At 35.3% G+C, this 19179-nt stretch overlaps 2 protein-coding genes and 1 long non-coding RNA gene across 4 annotated transcripts in view; 1 reads left to right on the forward strand and 2 right to left on the reverse strand.

Moving 5' to 3' along the window:
- LOC143251089 (uncharacterized) overlaps window positions 1–19179 on the forward strand; it is a 181802-nt gene that overhangs the window by 24125 nt on the left and 138498 nt on the right. The gene's annotated exons all lie outside the window — the stretch shown is intronic.
- On the reverse strand, window positions 978–2575 carry LOC143251250 (uncharacterized). The gene is made up of 2 exons (XR_013028548.1): window positions 2509–2575; window positions 978–1169 (listed from the first exon to the last, which is right to left on the reverse strand). It is a non-coding gene; the product is annotated as an uncharacterized LOC143251250 (long non-coding RNA).
- Window positions 9069–18312, reverse strand: LOC143250275 (uncharacterized). Its single transcript, XM_076500739.1, has 5 exons — window positions 18221–18312; window positions 13183–13279; window positions 12008–12160; window positions 9706–9928; window positions 9069–9266 (listed from the first exon to the last, which is right to left on the reverse strand). Exons 2-4 carry the CDS (start codon window positions 13192–13194, stop codon window positions 9707–9709), a joined length of 387 nt encoding a protein of 128 aa, XP_076356854.1. The 5' UTR covers window positions 13195–13279; window positions 18221–18312; the 3' UTR covers window positions 9069–9266; window position 9706.

Here is a 19179-nt window from a genome sequence, read left to right on the forward strand (position 1 = left end):
CCGCCATAACCACCTCCTCCACCACCACCATGGCCACCTCCTCCACCACCTCCACTTACAGATATTGGTACAGCCTTTAAATAAACAAATATACGGGTAGTTGAATATTTATTTTTTATTCTTTACTACGGATATTACGTATATTTACACACACAAATATATATATACACACATAGAAATATAGAGAGAAAAAGAGTTAAGCCTATATCACCTATACTGATCTTATCTGTTCTCTGTTTAGTTACATTTAAGACGATTCTTGAAACGACTAAATACTGTCGTCACTTGTGTGTGATTCCTTTTTCACAATTGTGCATGCAGTAAATGTTCGATAGTTGTTAACAAGAAAGAGGACGTGTAATCCTGCTTAAGTCAATTGCATGCAGTTATATAAATTGAATATCTTTATCATTCACTGATATGAATCGAATATATGGACTTCTCTGAATATTTTGTACAGAGGGGATGCGACATTATCACTGGAAACTAACTTCTCGTTAGCTAGACTTTGTTATATGGAAAGTACCCTGGTGTTTTAACAATATTTCTTGAGTTGAATAAACGCTTGTTTTTCTGCATTGGGCCAGTTTCGGGTGCTACCGCCCTTGATCATTAAACATTGATATCTCCATACTTCCATTTCTATGTAACAGAGGGCACTACCTGTCCTTTCATGCAGAGACAAACTTCTGATCAGATTATTTTGTAGTTAACCCTAATATTACGGCATATGAAGGCAGAAAAAGGTAAATACGAGACTGAAGTTCTGATAGATAACCTCAAATATGTAATCAATGAGTTAAATAATATTTCAATATTAAGCACATTTTGGATATTAGGAGAGGTTTAGGTGAACCCATACCTATTTTCATCATTTTGAACATGTTTTATGTATTAAACACTACGTGACGTAAGTCCAATAAAATAGATGTTTGAGCTAACACAGTTTCCTTATGTTCACAAATTTCATAATAAATTCAGAAAACGCAAAATACCTGGATACTGACTGACCCACCACCGCCACCTCCACCACCATAACCACCACCACCTCCGCCACTTGAACCATAACCAGTAGCTGAAGCTTTCAAATCATCTTTTAGTTTTGCGTAAACTTTGTCTTCAGCATGAACGACTGCACTTGCCAGAAGCAAGGATACAAAAAACACCACCTAGTGGAGAGAAGATGTATTAAAATTAAATTTTAGTAACTTTAAAGTTATGCTAAAATATTCTTGGTAAATAACAAGAAAACGTTCTATCATATGAGCCGATTCTCTTACAGTCACAATAAGGACAAGAAACCAACTTGAATAACATCTGAAATATATTATGCCGCTATTTTTATACGATCTTCATCGTGATTTTTAACACACATCTACAAAATGCGTCCTCCGCGCTCCGCCCATCGCGAATAATCGAATTTTGTATTTTAGCGTTGTAAGCCCGTAAATGTACCGCTTACGTACTTACTGAGAATTCGTTTGGCATTAACGCAGAGTTACACAGCTGGGTATCTGTGTAATATCAACACCTGGTTTTTAACGTTATAAGCCTTCAGACTTAACGCTGAGACACTGGGAAACATTTCAGTTTTATAATACAAATGTTTGTTTGTTTTGAAGTTAAGTTAGGGTACAATATAAATGTAATGGCATGAAGTGATATTTGTTTTGAAGTTAAGTTAGGGTACAATATAAATGTAATGGCATGAAGTGATATTTGTTTTGAAGTTAAGTTAGGGTACAATATAAATGTAATGGCATGAAGTGATATTTGTTTTGACATCCACAAACTATATTTTTATGTTGTATTCAATGAAATAATGCTCTAATCATTTGTCATGAAGTGATATTTGGCGGTTAAGACATCCACAAACTATATTTTCGCTTGTGTTGTGTATTCAATGAAATAATGCTCTAATCATTTGTCTAATTTCATGAAGGCCTCTAGACTCGCCATGGCCAGATGGTTAAGACGCTCGACTCGTAATCTAAGGGTCACGGGTTCGAATCCCCATCACACCAAACATGCTCGCCCTTCCAGCCGTGTGGACGTTATAATGTTACGGTCAATCCCACTATTCTTTGGTGAAAGAGTAGCCCAAGAGTTGGCGGTGGGTGGTAATGACTAACTGCCATCCCTCTAGTCTTACGTTGCAAAATTAGGGACGGCTAGCACAAGTAGCTCTCGTATAGCTTTGCGCGAAATTCAAAACAAACCAAACAAATTTCACGAATTTCGTCTTTACCATTCAAAACTTTGATTCTTGTGTACATAAAGCTATAAACGTGCAAATTACACAAATTACATCCGTAACTTTGCACATAGTTCCTCGTAGTTATAAAACCATTCCCTAAAATAAACACAAGCTACTGACTTAATATTATCGAAAGTCACTTTACTAAAATACCCTTTTACATAATAGTTCATTTGTATTTATTTACAAGTACTGTTTCTCACACATTACGACTGAAACTCATCAAATAACAACAAATCCAGTTTACATACCCGTTGCTTCATTGTGATGAACTACTGTTTTCGCTGAGTGGATCTCGATGAAGTTTACCATTCTAACACCTCTTTATATACGTCTCATGAGGATTTTTTGTCTCGTTTCGTCAGACACTTTAAGGAAATTTTGCCCAAAGTCATTACAAAATACAATGTCAATGGCCATCTTGTCAGTGTTGTTTTGTTTTTTTTTGTCTTTGCTAATATTGAGAACACATGCTGAGGTGGCCATCATCGCTGTTAAGGTCTGTTCTAGCATTTCCATACGTCGGTATTAGGTCAACTTATTCAAGATGCCACAGAGCCCATAGAGGAAGAGTTGATGTTTTCTGTATTTACAGTATAATTAACTGGACTCTTGAACTCATATTAATACTTCAAAGAACAAAAGCTTCGAGTATGGCATATTGTTTTTTATTTCTTGCCTGGTATACTGTGAGATATATCCGTATTTTTTTCCCTGTTTGCTCAACCTCAGAAGTAACATCCTTGTATACAGGAAAATACTTAGAATGCAGGCTATCAGTGAGTGCTATATCTAATCACCAACTTCAACATCACCCATTGTGCTCAGTGGCATCAAATCGAGTGCGCATGAGTATCAACTTGTATGATCACGAAGTGGTTGAACGGTTAACATCAACATGTTGAAATCTGTAATAATCTTAAATTTTTCCACCACCCCTTCCCCCACAAAACAGTCAGTAGACAACCACAATGTCATCAACTGTAAACACAGGAAATAACAAAGACAAGGAAGCAAATAATAACCAACGAACCGCTTTAAATATTAAATAGGTGAGAATTATTACGGTCAATGAACTCTCTTGGCCACTGGACACTCCATATTTCAAGTTTTCTTTGTTCCTGATGATGCAAAGCGAGACGTCTTCAGTTCACGTGTTTAAAATCCAACGCACCCTATGCCTTCATTACCTTTTTCATACCCGGGACTACAGTACAAAAGACAATATTTTACTTTGAACAAGCTGCAATCACTGTAAACAGGATTGCTGAACACAGTAACAACAACTGTAACACTTTAATTACATTTTGAAGAGATTGGGTATGAATTTCTTTTTCTTTTGAAATTAGTTTCCTTGCACAAAATGTTTACTATGTTATACTTGTTTTCACATGGAATTTAGATCACCTGATCCAAAACACATTTCTATATGGGAGTATCACGACTTTGCTACTAGTGTTACATTTATTATGACATAGGGGCTTAGAGTTTTATTTTCTTTGTAATAAAGCACAAAACTGCACGAGGGTCTATTTGTGCTGTGTCCACGACGGGTATCAAAAACCGGATTCTAGCATTGTAAGTCTGCAAACAGGCAGTCTGTGCCAATGGGAGAGGGGTTTGGAGAACTGTTTCTAAAATACATTTTTATGTGAACTAACACGACTGTTATGTAGCGGTATGTGCTCGTAACATTTTCACTTGTTTAGCGATCTCTGATTCTGTCTTTCACGAGTTTTGAGTAGCAGCTTCAAATGTTTGTAAGACATGGTTGCCATTTTAATTAAAATAAAGTGTGTAGTCCACTCTCACTTAAAAGTCCATACCTTCATTTGACCTCTTTCTATTCACAGCTATTTCGAAAACATTCTTTCGAAGTCTGAAGATTGTTCATAATCAAACTAGTTATGGCCAGATGGTTAAGGCACTCGATTTGTAATCCGAAGGTATCGGGTTCGAATCTCCATCACATTAAACACGCTCTCCCTTTCAGCTGTGGGGGCGTTATAATGTTACGGTCAATCCTACTATTCATTGCTATGAGCAGTTGGTGGTGATGACTAGCTGCCTTTCCTCTCGTCTCACACTGCTAAATATAGGACGGCTAGCGCAGATAGCCCTCGTGTAGCTTTGCGCGGAGTTCCGATAATGCTAGCTTATTTGTTTTTCAACATATTTTCCATATATTATCGTTTAGATAATCTATCAGTATGTCAAAGGTGGTTTTTCTTAACTATTATTTTTGGCATTGTTTGTCCTTACCGTATTTTGTTTTCCATTAAAATATACAAATAACTCCACAAATAAATATTTCAGTCTAGAAACTGATGAAGGGAGACGAAACAAACAAAAAAAAAGATGGTACTTATGACACGTGTGTTTGGGGTGTTGGGAATGTATTTAATTTTATGTGTCGTTAGACCCTCACCTAAAGATATTAAAAGAATGTTTCCTTGTATGTGAATATCGTTAGGATAACACAGTGACAGATAATAGATCTTGTATGTGAATATTGTTAGGATAACACAGTGACAGATAATAGATCTTGCATGTGAATATCGTTAGGATAACACAGTGACAGATAATAGATCTTGTATGTGAATATTGTTAGGATAACACAGTGGCAGATAATAGATCTTGCATGTGAATATCGTTAGGATAATACAGTGACAGATAATAGATCTTGTATGTAAATATCGTTAGGATAACACAGTGACAGATAATAGATCTTGTATGTGAATATCGTTAGGATAATACAGTGACAGATAATAGATCTTGCATGTGAATATCGTTAGTATAACACAGTGACAAATAATAGATCTTGTATGTGAATATCGTTAGGATAACACAGTGACAGATAATAGATCTAAGTTTTGGAGCTATTTAAATAATTGTTTAATTTTATGGAAGAAAAACATCTAACTGATACGAATATGTTAAATAAACAGTATCTACGTATTGCGTTTATAAGAGAGAGAAAAAAAAAGATAGTCTATTACCAATTTTAAATGTAAAAATAATTTTACATACAATAAATGAATTTGATACGCACAAACCGAGTAGCTTATTCTTATATAGGTTTCAACTGTAATTATATGAGGCATATTGAACGAAATGTTCCTTTTGAACTTACCTAAAAAATAATACTAGTGGTAGAGAAAAACGAGAAATAAGAGTTAAAAAATTAAAAGCCTTGTTACTACGACGACACCACCTGGAGAATTTAACAAACAACTGTATTTCCTGTTTAAAACAATTTTCCCCTAAGCATCAAGTCATTACTGCCAATAAATGCAAGTCTTTATAATAATTCACGTGTTGACGTCTCAAGTATACAGAATAGAGTAGCAAATACGCCTGGAAAGTTATAAAGAAGTGTTAGCCGAGTGCCAGATTAGAATAACCTATTCTTAAAAATAAAAAAGTTCCTGTAATAGTTTTAAAAAAGGCTTAAGGTATCGAAATAGAAACTTGTAAAAAGATAATAGGCGTTAATTATGTCTTGGACCAGCCAATTATATAAAAACACTTCTGACAGTGGTTAGTAATATAAATATAATTTTTGCATTTAATCATAATTTCATTTGTCAGTTCAAAAATTAAATTTACATGTTGATTTGTCATATACTCAAGAGTGTAAACAGAAATCTGCCTTTGGAGTTAAATAAAGAAACGAATTAAGAAAATTACTGAGCGAGCTAAGTGAATGACCCCTCGGAAACATTTTGTAATTTCCATTGAAAATAGTAGAATATGTTAGGATATCCGAAGCTGTTTATTACCTATTTAAATATGTTTTATACGTGTGAGTACACTATAACCTTCCCTACAAATTATACATATGTGTATTTGATCTGTTTATTTAAAATTAAGCACAAAAATATACAGTGGGCTCTGACCACCAGGAGTTGCTAAACCTGGTTACAATCGATGGGAGTCCGCAAACATACTGCTGTTTTGTTTGTTTTTCTTTTGTTGTGAATTTCGCGCAAAGCCAATCGAGGGCTATCTGCAATAGCCGTCCCTAATTTAGCAGTGTAAGACTAGAGGGAAGGCAGCTAGTCATCACCACCCACCGCCAACTCTTGGGCTTCTCTTGTACCAACGAATAGCGGGATTGACCGTAACATTATAACGCCCCCACGGATGAAAGGGCGAGCATGTTTGGTGCGATGGGGATTCGAACTCGCGACTCTCGAATTACGAGTCGAACGCCTTAACACGCTTGGCCACAGCGGGCCGAGAGAAACTGAAAACTCAAGGTTCGAACGAATCTAAATAAATATTACATGACTAATTCAGAAAAAAATACACCAATATTATATATAAAGCACTTCTATAGATCTATTAAGGACAGGACTTGAATGAATATGAAATACGAATTCAACACCAACTAAGAATAAATTAATTTTGAAAGAAAAATATTTTACGACATTAAATTGTCTTAATTAGAAAGCATTTCACATTTTTTTACAATATTTTCTTGATAATTCTGTTCTTATTTTTATTAAATGTCCAGACGACATTATTAATTTGATTGCGTATTGACAAGTTTAACCTGTATTCTATATCTGAAGACCTTTGCGAGATTTGAAAGAAACCGAAGACAAGTTGGGAGATTTTATTAAAGTGTCTTTGGATTTTTTTAGAATTTTCAGATTGGATGTTACGACTTTGGTTACAGAAGGAACAACAGAATACCGTGGTTTTCAATATATTAGTTTTTTTTCACATTTGATTCGCTGCTATTTAATTAATGTTTGTGTATCCATTTATTTCAATCTACCTCTTTCTGTTTGTATATTTATAATATATAGAACGTTATGCGCATTTTTTCTAACTCTCGTTATGAGGGGCCTGGCATGGCCAGATGGTTAAAGCCTTCGAATCCTCGTCACACCAAACATGATTGCCCTTTTACCTGTGGGGGCGTTATGATGTTATGGTAAATTTTACTATTCGTTGGTAAAAGAGTAGTCTAAAAGTTGGCGGTGAGTGGTGATGACTAGTTACCTTCCCTCTAGTTTTACACTGCCTAATTAGGGACGGCTAGTGCAGATAGCCCTCGTGTAGCTTTGCACGAAATAAAAAAAAAAACTCTGTGTGAGACAAGTTTAGTTCTTTTCCGCTTAACACTTCTGGAATATCGTATAACTATAAAAGACGAGTTTCAGTACTCGTGGTGGGCAAAACACAAACAAAATTTTGAATATCAAACGGTGTCGCATAATTACGTCACGCAATAATCTAAAACAAAAATTGAAATGTGTTACACAAGGACTTAAAAAATGTAAACTTTAAAAAAAATCGACCGACATTTGTTTTCAAACGGTATTTTTTTGCACGAACTCAATGATGTAAAAGGCAGTATTCTAAAGACCTTATAAAATATTTACCAAATTAGGTTTATAAGAACTAGCTGGGGTACCCGTAGCCTGGAAGGAAGTTATGTAACTTCAGGATTAATAAGTGGTTATCGTAGGACATGAAAAGTTGTTTCCTTTATATATATATATATATATATGAAATTAAAAAATACAAAACAAAAACTCCCATAAAAACAAAAAACACAAAATGTGAAACCGTAATTTTGCATTTATCTCCTCATAGGCCCCATAAATCTTCATGCTAAATTTGGTGAAGATCCATCAGAAGGAGAGAAGTAATGGTAAAAAAACAACCACAAAAACACTCATAAAAACAGAATACAAAATTGAAAATTTGTGTATATTTCTTTATGGACCAAGTGAACCTCCATACCAATTTTGGTGAAGATCCGTTCACACCTTGCAAAGTATTTACATGGACATACAAGAAACAATGCTATTATATTTATATAGATAACGCTAGTACGTTAGGTCATCGTATGATACATTCATGACGTAATATCTGCACCCTGAATGTGTGTTTGTGTGTTTTCTTATAGCAAAGTCGTATCGGGCTATTTGCTGAGTCCACCGAGGGTGATCGAAAACCTGATTTTAGAGGTGTAAGTCCGTAAACTTACCTCTGTACCAGCAAGGGAACTGCACCTTGAGAATGTACAAAAATAAAGCGCTTCATGACAGGAAACGGAGGTGAAATGGTAAAATCGTGATCCAAATTGCACATCTACAGACATACAAAATAAATATTTCGCGAAGTTGGAGACTGCACATGGAGTACTAAAAAGGATTTTCTAGTATCATATAAGCAATAGTTCTTGTTTAGTCAAAAACTAGCTATATTATATTTATCGTAATTTTATCAATAAAATAACACTTTATATAATGGCATTCCTCCAAATTTGCAGCCTCCTAATGGCTCATCCTTCAGACTTATGAAGATAAAAATTTGACTGTTGATATTCAGGGTGGGAAAAGCAAAGATAGCCTAATCTGTAGCTTTACGCCTAACTTCAACTACAACAATCAAAATAATGATACCGATATATAAAAATCAAATTTCTATAGGTGATGTAGAAATGTAAGTCGTTTGATATAATGCAAGATTCTGTAAATGTTTTAAATAATTAGGTTTTAATTTACTTTTTTTATGCTGTTCGTCTAACACTTCTAAATACATACCGGAATCTAAATTTTCGTGCCTCATAATGATAACTAGTTTGACACAATATGCTTTTGTACGTGTTGTGAAACTTTATACTTTTGTTATTCTGATAACAGCTAGTTTCTGTGTTTATTAGAATCATCCATGATCTATTATGAATATTCAACAAAAACAAATTGAATGCAAACCATCAAGTATTAATAAAAGTCTCCTTTTTAAGATAAAAACAGGGAATACAGATAGAAAGAGACAAAATACTGGTTCATACAATCTCTAGGTTAACATTTCATTTATTTGATTTAAAAGAAGACATCATACACAAGAGTAAAAACTTTCTGTCTAAAATTATTTCCAGTAAAATACTAGTTAAATATTACGGCACTAGATGGCGCATAAGCCGCCACTGCTGAGTTTGTTGAGAATCACTTCTTCAAAACACCAGTCGTACGAGGCTTAACACCTAAAACAACGAAAAATATGTAGGTAAACGCTTACAGTCTATTTGAGTTTCGTAATTTTTAAGTGGTTTAAACTTGCCAGTTGTTAACACGAATGAGATTATTATAGAAACAATCTACTATTTCTTTAACATTCAAGGAAAAGGTTTGGGTTTATGTTTTCGCTGCTTTAACTTATATAGCAATGCCATAAATTCAAATTGAAACTGAGATGACGGTTGATGGTACATTACTGGGGGAAAAATATACATTTCATAGTTTGTTTGTTTTTTCTAACATTATAAGAGGTCGGAATCTGTTCTTTCTGTTGTCTTACATAAATATGTATGTAATATTTTTCATTATTTTTAAATCGTTATTTTGAATGTAATACACATGTAAGTCATAATTATGTGTTGACCAGCTTGATTAATTCCAATTAAAAACGTTGCTTTGGTTCACCTTAATCCCACCATCCTCCATAACCACCACCACCACCGCCGCCACCTTTGCCACTCCCTCCTGAACTCAGGGAAAGAGGCACAGCAAGGAGTCCAAGGGCAACGTTTCCTCCTCCGCTTCCACCACCATAGCCGCCTCCGCCTCCACCTCCACTACCATAGCCGCCTCCACCTCCGCCACCATGGCTGCCTCCGCCTCCACCACTTATTGATACCGGTATGGCCTGGAAATATGTGAATATAGGATGTGTGTGAAGGACACTTGTGCATAAATTCATTATAACTCAAAAAGAAAATATATAAATTAAATAGCAAATAATACACCATGGTATGCAATTGTAAAAACGTTACTGAGAGGTTTGTGCTTATTTGTTCTTGAACAAATATTTATTCGTTGACATATTACTATCGATAGGTAAAATAATGATGTCATTATACATGACCAGAGGAAGAAATGAAAAAAATATATTGTTCTTTTTCAATGTAATGTACACTCTCGTGTTTTACCCTATTATGTATAATTTATAGTACGACGTAACAATGAGTTTTAGTCTAGAATACTTGCCGTATAAATAACTTAGACTATGCTTGCCCGAGTTACCTTGGGAAATGGCGATAATAAAACGCACTTGTAGTCAGAGCTGACTTTTGTCTACCTCTCCTCATCACTTGCATGGGGGTAATGGAAAGTTTCACTATATATATTCGTTTTTGTAATTTTTAGTGTACTCTAACTTATAACCCCAAAGTGTAATGCTTGTACAGCAGTGATACTGTTATAGCTGTATGTCGCTTTTCTTTAACTGAAATGCATATATGAAAAAAATAAAATAAAGTTTATATTATTCCCTAAAACCTGACAGTAGATGGCGCGACCTGGCAGTAATATTATATAGAAGATGTTTCAAAATGGACATTTCGCTCAATGTTCTATGAATATATTGATCGTTAAGACTTGTCTGATTCCTCTGTAAGTATAATGATGCATAAAGATAAATATTCGCAATGTAAACAACGCATTTTTCTCAATCAGTGAAACTCACTACGAGAAATAGATTGGAATTTAAATATAAGTTCTCTATTGGTTCACGTTTGTTTGATTCTTTCATTTTGTTTTATCTTTTTTAAAAAAAGTGACTCTCGAACTTTTTCGTTGCGCACTACCTACCGGTCCTACCCCACCTGTTCTGTTTTCTCATGTGGCTTTTGCCGTGGCGATGCGCGTCAATGACTTGCATTGTGGACCAGTCTGTGGACCATGTTTCTGAGAACAAGTTTTAGAGAAATGTCATACTGGGCTATCTCTTGTGGCCATTGCGGAGAATCGAATCCCGAATTGTAGCTTTGTAAATAGTGTAGCGCTTTAAAAAAAAGGATTTCGACACCCATGGTGCGTACAGTAAAGATAGCTCATTATGTATCTCTGAACTTTACATCAAACGAGCAAAAAATTCAAAACGGATAAAGTGTTTAATCAGTACATCTATGAAAATAGAATTACGCCATTTAAATTGTAATGGGTCTGAAGGCCAAGCGTGTTAAGGCGTTCGACTCGTAATCCGAGGATCATGGGTTCGAATCCCGGTGGCACCAAAAATGATCGCCCTTCTAGCCGTGGGGGCGTTATAATATTACGGTCAATCCCACTATTCGTGTTGGTAAAAGAGTAGCCCAAGAGTTGGCGGTGGGTGGTGATGACTAGCTGTCTTCCCTCTAGTCTTACACTGCTAAATTAGGGACAGCTAGCGCAGAGAGCCCTCGAGCAGCTTTGCGCGAAATTCAAAAAACAAACAATACAACATCTGAAGGTGCTGTAATGGACATGCTCACTATCCAAATATTCACGGTTCACGTCCCCAAAACACACTAATAAGCACATTAACGCTATAGGTGCACAATAAGGGTGGCAGTCAAGTACCTACTACTTTGAGTAAATAAGAAACCTATAAATTGACTAACATCCTGCCCTCTAGTGTATCAATTTAAAATTTAGGACGATTATATGCAGAAATACTTTATGTAGCTTTAAAAAAAAAGCATTTGTTAATTAGCAATTAGTTCTAGCACATGCATTTTGTGTCTGTACATCATCAGTGTAACATGTCAGTAAATATTTGATTTGTAGACGGTGTTTATTTAAATTCCCATAATGCAGTCCTCCGTTGAGCCAATACTAAGTTTGTTGACTTATAATGCTAAATTTTGGGGGTCGATTACCTATGTTGGACAGAATGTAGACTACACATTATGTAAATTGGCGTTTAAAATCAGAACAACAGAGAAAAAGAATATCAAAACAATACCTGGATGCTGATGGAGCCACCACCATTACCACCTCCACCACTTGAACCATAACCCGTAGCCGAAGTATTCAGGTCGTCACTTGATGTTTGGATGTCCTTGTTTTCACCATATACTACTGTTGTCGTTAGAAGCAGGAATACAACAAACCCCCTCTAGTGGAGAGATATAATACAGAAAATTCAAACCAATGTTGACATATGTTAGTAGCATTCAGAGGGAAAAACTGTTATTATTTATATATAATGTGATTTAATGTAACGGTCTTGATTATATTAGGTAACAAAACTGAATAATAACAAAAATATAACTACAACTCTACCTGTCGTTTTTAGAAACTTGAGCTGAACCAAGAAAAAGTTGATAGTGAAAATATTCCATAGTTACAATACTTAACGCTTCCGATTAAAAAACTTAACAGATAAGAATATTAGAAGTATACATATATTTCTAAAACTTACTGGCCGAACATGGCCTAGTAGGTAGCTTGCTAGGCTTTAGTTCATAAGGTCTAAACTACCTGCCATTTTGTCGCTAAATGTGCTCTGCACCTTAAGCTATTGGTGTGTTACAAAAATGTCAATCAGTCCTATTATTTGGTTCAAAATCAGACAAATTCCAAGTGGTCGCATGTACTACTACTGACTGGTTGCTTGCTGTCTAATCTAGGTAGTTCATAATTAGGGCTAGCTATATCTAAGCCTTTGATGTCCATAACCTGGCCGTTCAACCTATGTACGCACAAGATGTCGTTCGTATCGAAAATATCAAATATACAATGTTCAGGTCAGGGCAAACATTCTCTTTTTACTGGATTTTAAACTTATTTCTGTTAGTTGTTTTCAAACTATGAATATTTTTAAGAGTTGATTGTTTGCTTGTGTTGAATTTCACTCTAGGCTTCTCGTTGGTTATCTACGCAACGACGTGCCTAATTTTAAAGCGGTAGACTAGAGTTAGTTTCGTATTCGCGTTTATATTTCTCAGGCGTTAACAATGAACTACGTGAACGAGTGACAAAATTAGTTTCATATTCACGTTCCTATTTCTCAAATGTTAAACATGAAACACATGCGCTAATAATCAAAATTAGTTTTATATTCACGTTCCTATTTCTCAAATGTTAGACATTAAACATATGCACTAATAACCAAAGGTTAGTTTCGTATCTACATACCAGTTTATTCATTCTTCAGAGTGAGTTGCTGATGCTCTGAATATTTACGGTCTCAGTCTTAACACTATCGTTACTTTACGATATTTTATAGTCAACTCTGGAAAGAAAAAAAACTTTTATATTACTGCTACCAACATTTCTAGGAAATGTTTTAGAAAGAAAACGAATCTCTTAGAAAAAAAATGTTAATAGTCATCTCGCTTTTTGTTGTTGTCATTTCATCTGTTGCAGACGATGAGGTGGATCGCTTATCATTCATTCGTTCCGCTAAATCCACAACTCTTTAGAGAAGTTAACTGCTTTAAAACTTCCCGTTTTTTATTGAAAATTGCTGACAATTGTAGAATCAGTGTCTTTGGGCGTCTTTTATTTTGTTTGACCCATTTACTTAAATACTGCTTTCAAAAAATCAGATGTTTGTGTTTCCTTCTCAGTTTTTGTATGTCCTCACCAACGTGTCCACGTGGAGAACAATGAAAAGGTTAATAAAAAGGTATGCCATACAACCTATCTATTACACGTAATAGTTCGTCTTATCTGTATTATTCCTACCTAAATAAACGTCTATCAAATAAAATAGTGTAAACGATTTTACGCGTTGTTTCACAATCGTTTCAGTGTTTTTTTAGGTTATTTGATAAACAACATATATAGACCGTGACTGTATCACCAATATCGTTTCTCATTTTCATTCACAGTTTATCAGCAGATGGCGCTTTAGCTTAAATGTAAAATACACTTGTTTCACCATATTTTTATTTCGAGGCTCCAGAGAAAACCCTTGTGAACAGACGAATCTCAAATGTCGAACCTACTTTGAAAGTGACGAATTCTCTTGGAAAAATCGAACTGAGAAAGATCTAGAAGATTCTGTCATCAGTTCTCTGGCTGAAGACTCGTCTGTCACATTGCAAAAGCGTTATGGACCATACTTATGTCTTCAAGAAAGATCGAATTTCACTGTAGTCACGTGTGAGTTGTTTTGTTTTCTCTTTTATTACACTCGCACCAAACACAAAGAGAAATGTGAAATATACAATATTCTAAAGAACAAGAAAAATGGGTGGCAGTCTTGATACAAAATAAAAATGGTAGTTTTAGGTTCAGTATTAATTTAAAATACTGGTGGTGGTTTCATCTTTTGTTTCCATGTCGTTAAGCACTATGGACTATGTGTGCTGTGCCCACTACGAGTATCGAAAGCTGGTTTCTAGCATCATAAGTCCGCAGAATTACCGCTGGTGTCACTGGGGGGTATTATTTCACCTGGCAAGAAAAGTGAGAATATAAATTTCAAACTCGAACCCAAAAACAAATTAATAAAAATCGGTTGTAAACATAAAAGTTGTCTTTGGTATGCAATGGATGTAAAGGCTGCAAATTGTTATCTGCAAATTGCTGTCCTTTTTATTTTTGATGATTAGGGCGCTCGACTAGCAACCTGAAGGTCCTGGGTTCGAATCCTCGTCACTGAACATACTCGCCCTTCCAGCCGTTGAAGCGTTATTATGAGAAGATCAATCGCACTACTAGTTAATAAAAGAGTAGCCCAAGAGTTGGCGGTGGGTGGTGTTGAGTAGTTGCCTTCCCTCTAATCTTGCACTACTAAGTTAGAGATGGCTAGCCCAGGTTGTTCTCGTGTAGCTTTGAGCGAGTTTCAGACAAAACAAAACCTTTATTTTGAACTGACAGACTAGTATGTAAGCAACTAATTAACAGAATCCACTGACTAATCAACAGAATTCACTAGCAACTTTTGTCTGAGTGGCTGGTGGGATTTTCCCGTTACTTTTATAGTGAGTCCATAGCCCCAAAGGTCGGAGCGCAATTTTTAGCAACGGGCCACGAGGTTTGAACCTTTCGATACATAATCTAAACACGCTAACAACTAGGTAAACCATGACCTGCCTTACAGAAATAGATATAAATATGTGTCCAGTTTGTCAAGTATACTCCTAGTTGTGTCAGCAATCAAACTTAACTAATATATATATATATATTACTTGTGGTTTTTATTTCTCTCTAGTAGGAATTGCAGCCTCGAAGTGTTTTTTCGGAACCCGGAATGTTAGTGCCTCAAATCCCAGAATCTCTGTCGATAACTGAAATCTTTTACTTACTCACATGTTGTGTTATACAACATATACAACATTCCTTATTACACTGTTCTCCAGTGGCACAGCGGTATGTCTGTGGAATTATTATGTTAGAAACTGGAATTCTATACACGCTGTGAGAAGAGCACCTTTCTGTGGGATTCTGCATAACACCAAAACAAACAAACCTTATCAGTCTTAAAAAGTTAATTACAATACAGGAGACAGAAAACAGTTTACGCATTTGGATTAGTTTTTTATTAAAAACTATTTTACCTTTTAGGACTTTAATAAGAACCCTATTAAAACTGTTATCTTACCTTGTAGCACTTCAATAAGAACCCTACTAAAACTGTTATCTTACCTTGTAGCACTTCAATAAGAACCCTACTAAAACTGTTATCTTACCTTGTAGCACTTCAATAAGAACTCTACTAAAACTGTTATCTTACCTTGTAGCACTTCAATAAGAACCCTACTAAAACTGTTATCTTACTTTCTAGCACTTCAATAAGAACCCTACTAAAACTGTTATCTTACCTTCTAGCACTTCAATAAGAACCCTACTAAAACTGTTATCTTACCTTCTAGCACTTCAATAAGAACCCTACTAAAACTGTTATCTTACTTTCTAGCACTTCAATAAGAACCCTACTAAAACTGTTATCTTACCTTCTAGCACTTCAATAAGAACTCTACTAAAACTGTTATCTTACCTTCTAGCACTTCAATAAGAACCCTACTAAAACTGTTATCTTACCTTGTAGCACTTCAATAAGAACCCTACTAAAACTGTTATCTTACCTTGTAGCACTTCAATAAGAACCCTACTAAAACTGTTATCTTGCCTTCTGGCACTTCAATAAGAACTCTACTAAAACTGTTATCTTGCTTTCTAGCACTTCAATAAGAACCCTACTAAAACTGTTATCTTGCCTTCTAGCACTTCAATAAGAACCCTACTAAAACTGTTATCTTGCCTTCTGGCACTTCAATAAGAACTCTACTAAAACTGTTATCTTGCTTTCTAGCACTTCAATAAGAACCCTACTAAAACTGTTATCTTACCTTCTAGCACTTCAATAAGAACTCTACTAAAACTGTTATCTTGCCTTCTGGCACTTCAATAAAACCCTACTAAAACTGTTATCTTACCTTGTAGCACTTCAATAAGAACCCTACTAAAACTGTTATCTTACCTTGTAGCACTTCAATAAGAACCCTACTAAAACTGTTATCTTACCTTGTAGCACTTCAATAAGAACCCTACTAAAACTGTTATCTTGCCTTCTGGCACTTCAATAAGAACCCTACTAAAACTGTTATCTTACCTTCTGGCACTTCAATAAGAACCCTACTAAAACTGTTATCTTGCTTTCTGGCACTTCAATAAGAACCCTACTAAAACTGTTATCTTACCTTGTGGCACTTCAGTAAGAACCCTACTAAAACTGTTATCTTGCCTTCTGCCACTTCAGTAAAACCCTACTAAAACTGTTATCTTGCCTTGTGGCACTTTAATAAAACCCTACTAAAACTGTTATCTTGCCTTCTGGCACTTCAATAAAACCCTACTAAAACTGTTACCTTGCCTTCTGGCACTTCAATAAAACCCTACTAAAACTGTTATCTTGCCTTGTGGCACTTCAATAAGAACCCTACTAAAACTGTTATCTTGCTTTCTAGCACTTCAATAAGAACCCTACTAAAACTGTTATCTTACCTTCTAGCACTTCAATAAAAACCCTACTAAAACTGTTATCTTACCTTCTAGCACTTCAATAAGAACCCTACTAAAACTGTTATCTTACCTTCTAGCACTTCAATAAAAACCCTACTAAAACTGTTATCTTACCTTGTAGCACTTCAATAAGAACCCTACTAAAACTGTTATCTTACCTTGTAGCACTTCAATAAGAACCCTACTAAAACTGTTATCTTACCTTCTAGCACTTCAATGAGAACCCTACTAAAACTGTTATCTTACCTTCTAGCACTTCAATAAGAACCCTACTAAAACTGTTATCTTACCTTGTAGCACTTCAATAAGAACCCTACTAAAACTGTTATCTTGCCTTCTAGCACTTCAATCAGAAACCTTTGCACGTGCTTCTGATTGTGTCATCAACATCCAACTAAAGGAGTAATAATAAATTAAGTTTGAGTGAATGCAGCTTTCTATTAATTTTAAATGATTTTTAACTGAAAAAACTGCATTGGTTAAAACTGTCAAGTAACTTAAGTATCCATTATTGCGAAAAGTAAAGCATCATGGGATATCGGCCCAGGAAAAAGTTAATCTGGGAAATTTCATTTTATAAGTCTCCCTCCCATATGTGGGGAGCCCAATCATCATACGGATTCCCTGGATTACAGTCCTTACTCCTTATGACATCTGTATTTAAGTATAGCTACCTTACATCTGTATCATTAGTGGAATTAATACAACACTGAAAAATATTCTCTTGGATATTTGGAGTTTTTGTTGTTGTTTTCGCCCAGCACAGACAGATGGTTACCGTGATCAACACGTTATCTGAGGGTCGCGGGTTTGAATCCCCAAACATTGTCGCCCTTCAGCCATGGGGATGTTATATTTTGACGGACAATCCCACTACTGGTCAATCAAAGAGTAGCCCAAGAGTTAGCAGTAGGTGGTGATGACCAGCTGCCTTCCTTCTTGTCTTACACTGCTAAAGTAGGGACGGCTATCCCAGATAGTCCTAGTGTAGCTTTGCGCGAAATTCAAAACAAACAAACAATCTTTAAAAGTTTACCGGAGAAACCTGGCTTCAAAAACTTCACTGAAATTTGGTATTTATCAATAACTATCGATCTAAATACATTGATCAGGACTAAAAACTGACTTAAAATGAAAAAGCCCTTTCTACATAACAAACTGAAAAGAGTTACTTAACGTTATCAACCAATATACAGCATACCACTAAAATCTATGATATTTAGAATGTCTTGAATTATGAGCTGAACGTCCTTTGACACCATTGGTTTAGTGATAAGTCTGGAAGCTTATAACACTAAAAACCAGATCTCGACAACTGTGATGGGCACAGCACAGATAGCCTCTTGTTGAGTTGTTTTCATAAACGAAAAACAAAATGGACGTTCTCAATCTTATTGAAATTTTCAAGTGTGAAGATAGAAATTATTTATTCTGCTTGTGCTGCCACCTGTCATGGCATTAACCTGACCTGACCTGTTTCTGATGTCCCTGTTTTTCTGTAAAATATCTATATATATTTACTTAGGGTGAAGTACATCAAAGCAGACTATGTTGTTATTATAAACTATTCATTAGCGAGTATAAAAAAGAAAATAAAAGGGCAAAAACTTGAACTTTATCTGGGCCGCTTAGAGCACATGAATACCTTTGATATAGTACTATACGAAAATATAAACTGAACCCCGTTGTTTGTCACATGTTGAAATCTTTTCAACGTTCTAGGTTTGAGTGTTGAATGGAATATAAAGCGTATTTTAATAAGAGGTAGAAAACACTCTGAATGTGAAAACGGGAATATAATTGTCATATTTCAGTTCATTTAACTGGTTTACGTTGCATGCTCTATAAACAAACTTTTGTATTCTTCCACCCAGAGGGCAGAAGTGTAGTTATTGAGGTTTCAATGCAGATAATTTCGCATCTTGGACTTTTGAATATCATAAAATTGAAATAATAATCTCACAATAGAAGAAATGCGTGAGTTCTGTATACAGATAGAAAAAACTGTCACACTCATAGTCGCGTGAAAGTGTTCTTAAACAATACAAGAGAAGCATATGAAGTTAAGTAAACACTTTGACGGTTGTATGTCCCGTTTGGTATTGAAATCAATTGAAAAAATATATAAACTGCTTCAGACAGCTTTCCTTGCATATAAAG

Source organism: Tachypleus tridentatus, chromosome 5 (genome assembly GCF_004210375.1).
Source record: "Tachypleus tridentatus isolate NWPU-2018 chromosome 5, ASM421037v1, whole genome shotgun sequence".
NCBI lineage: Eukaryota > Metazoa > Arthropoda > Merostomata > Xiphosura > Limulidae > Tachypleus > Tachypleus tridentatus.

Excerpts from the sequence above, each read along its gene's own strand:
- LOC143250275 (XM_076500739.1), bottom strand. Across the intron at positions 9,929-12,007 it reads GTGGCTCCATCAGCATCCAG|GCCATACCGGTATCAATAAG; the intron begins GTATTGTTTTGA and ends ACATATTTCCAG.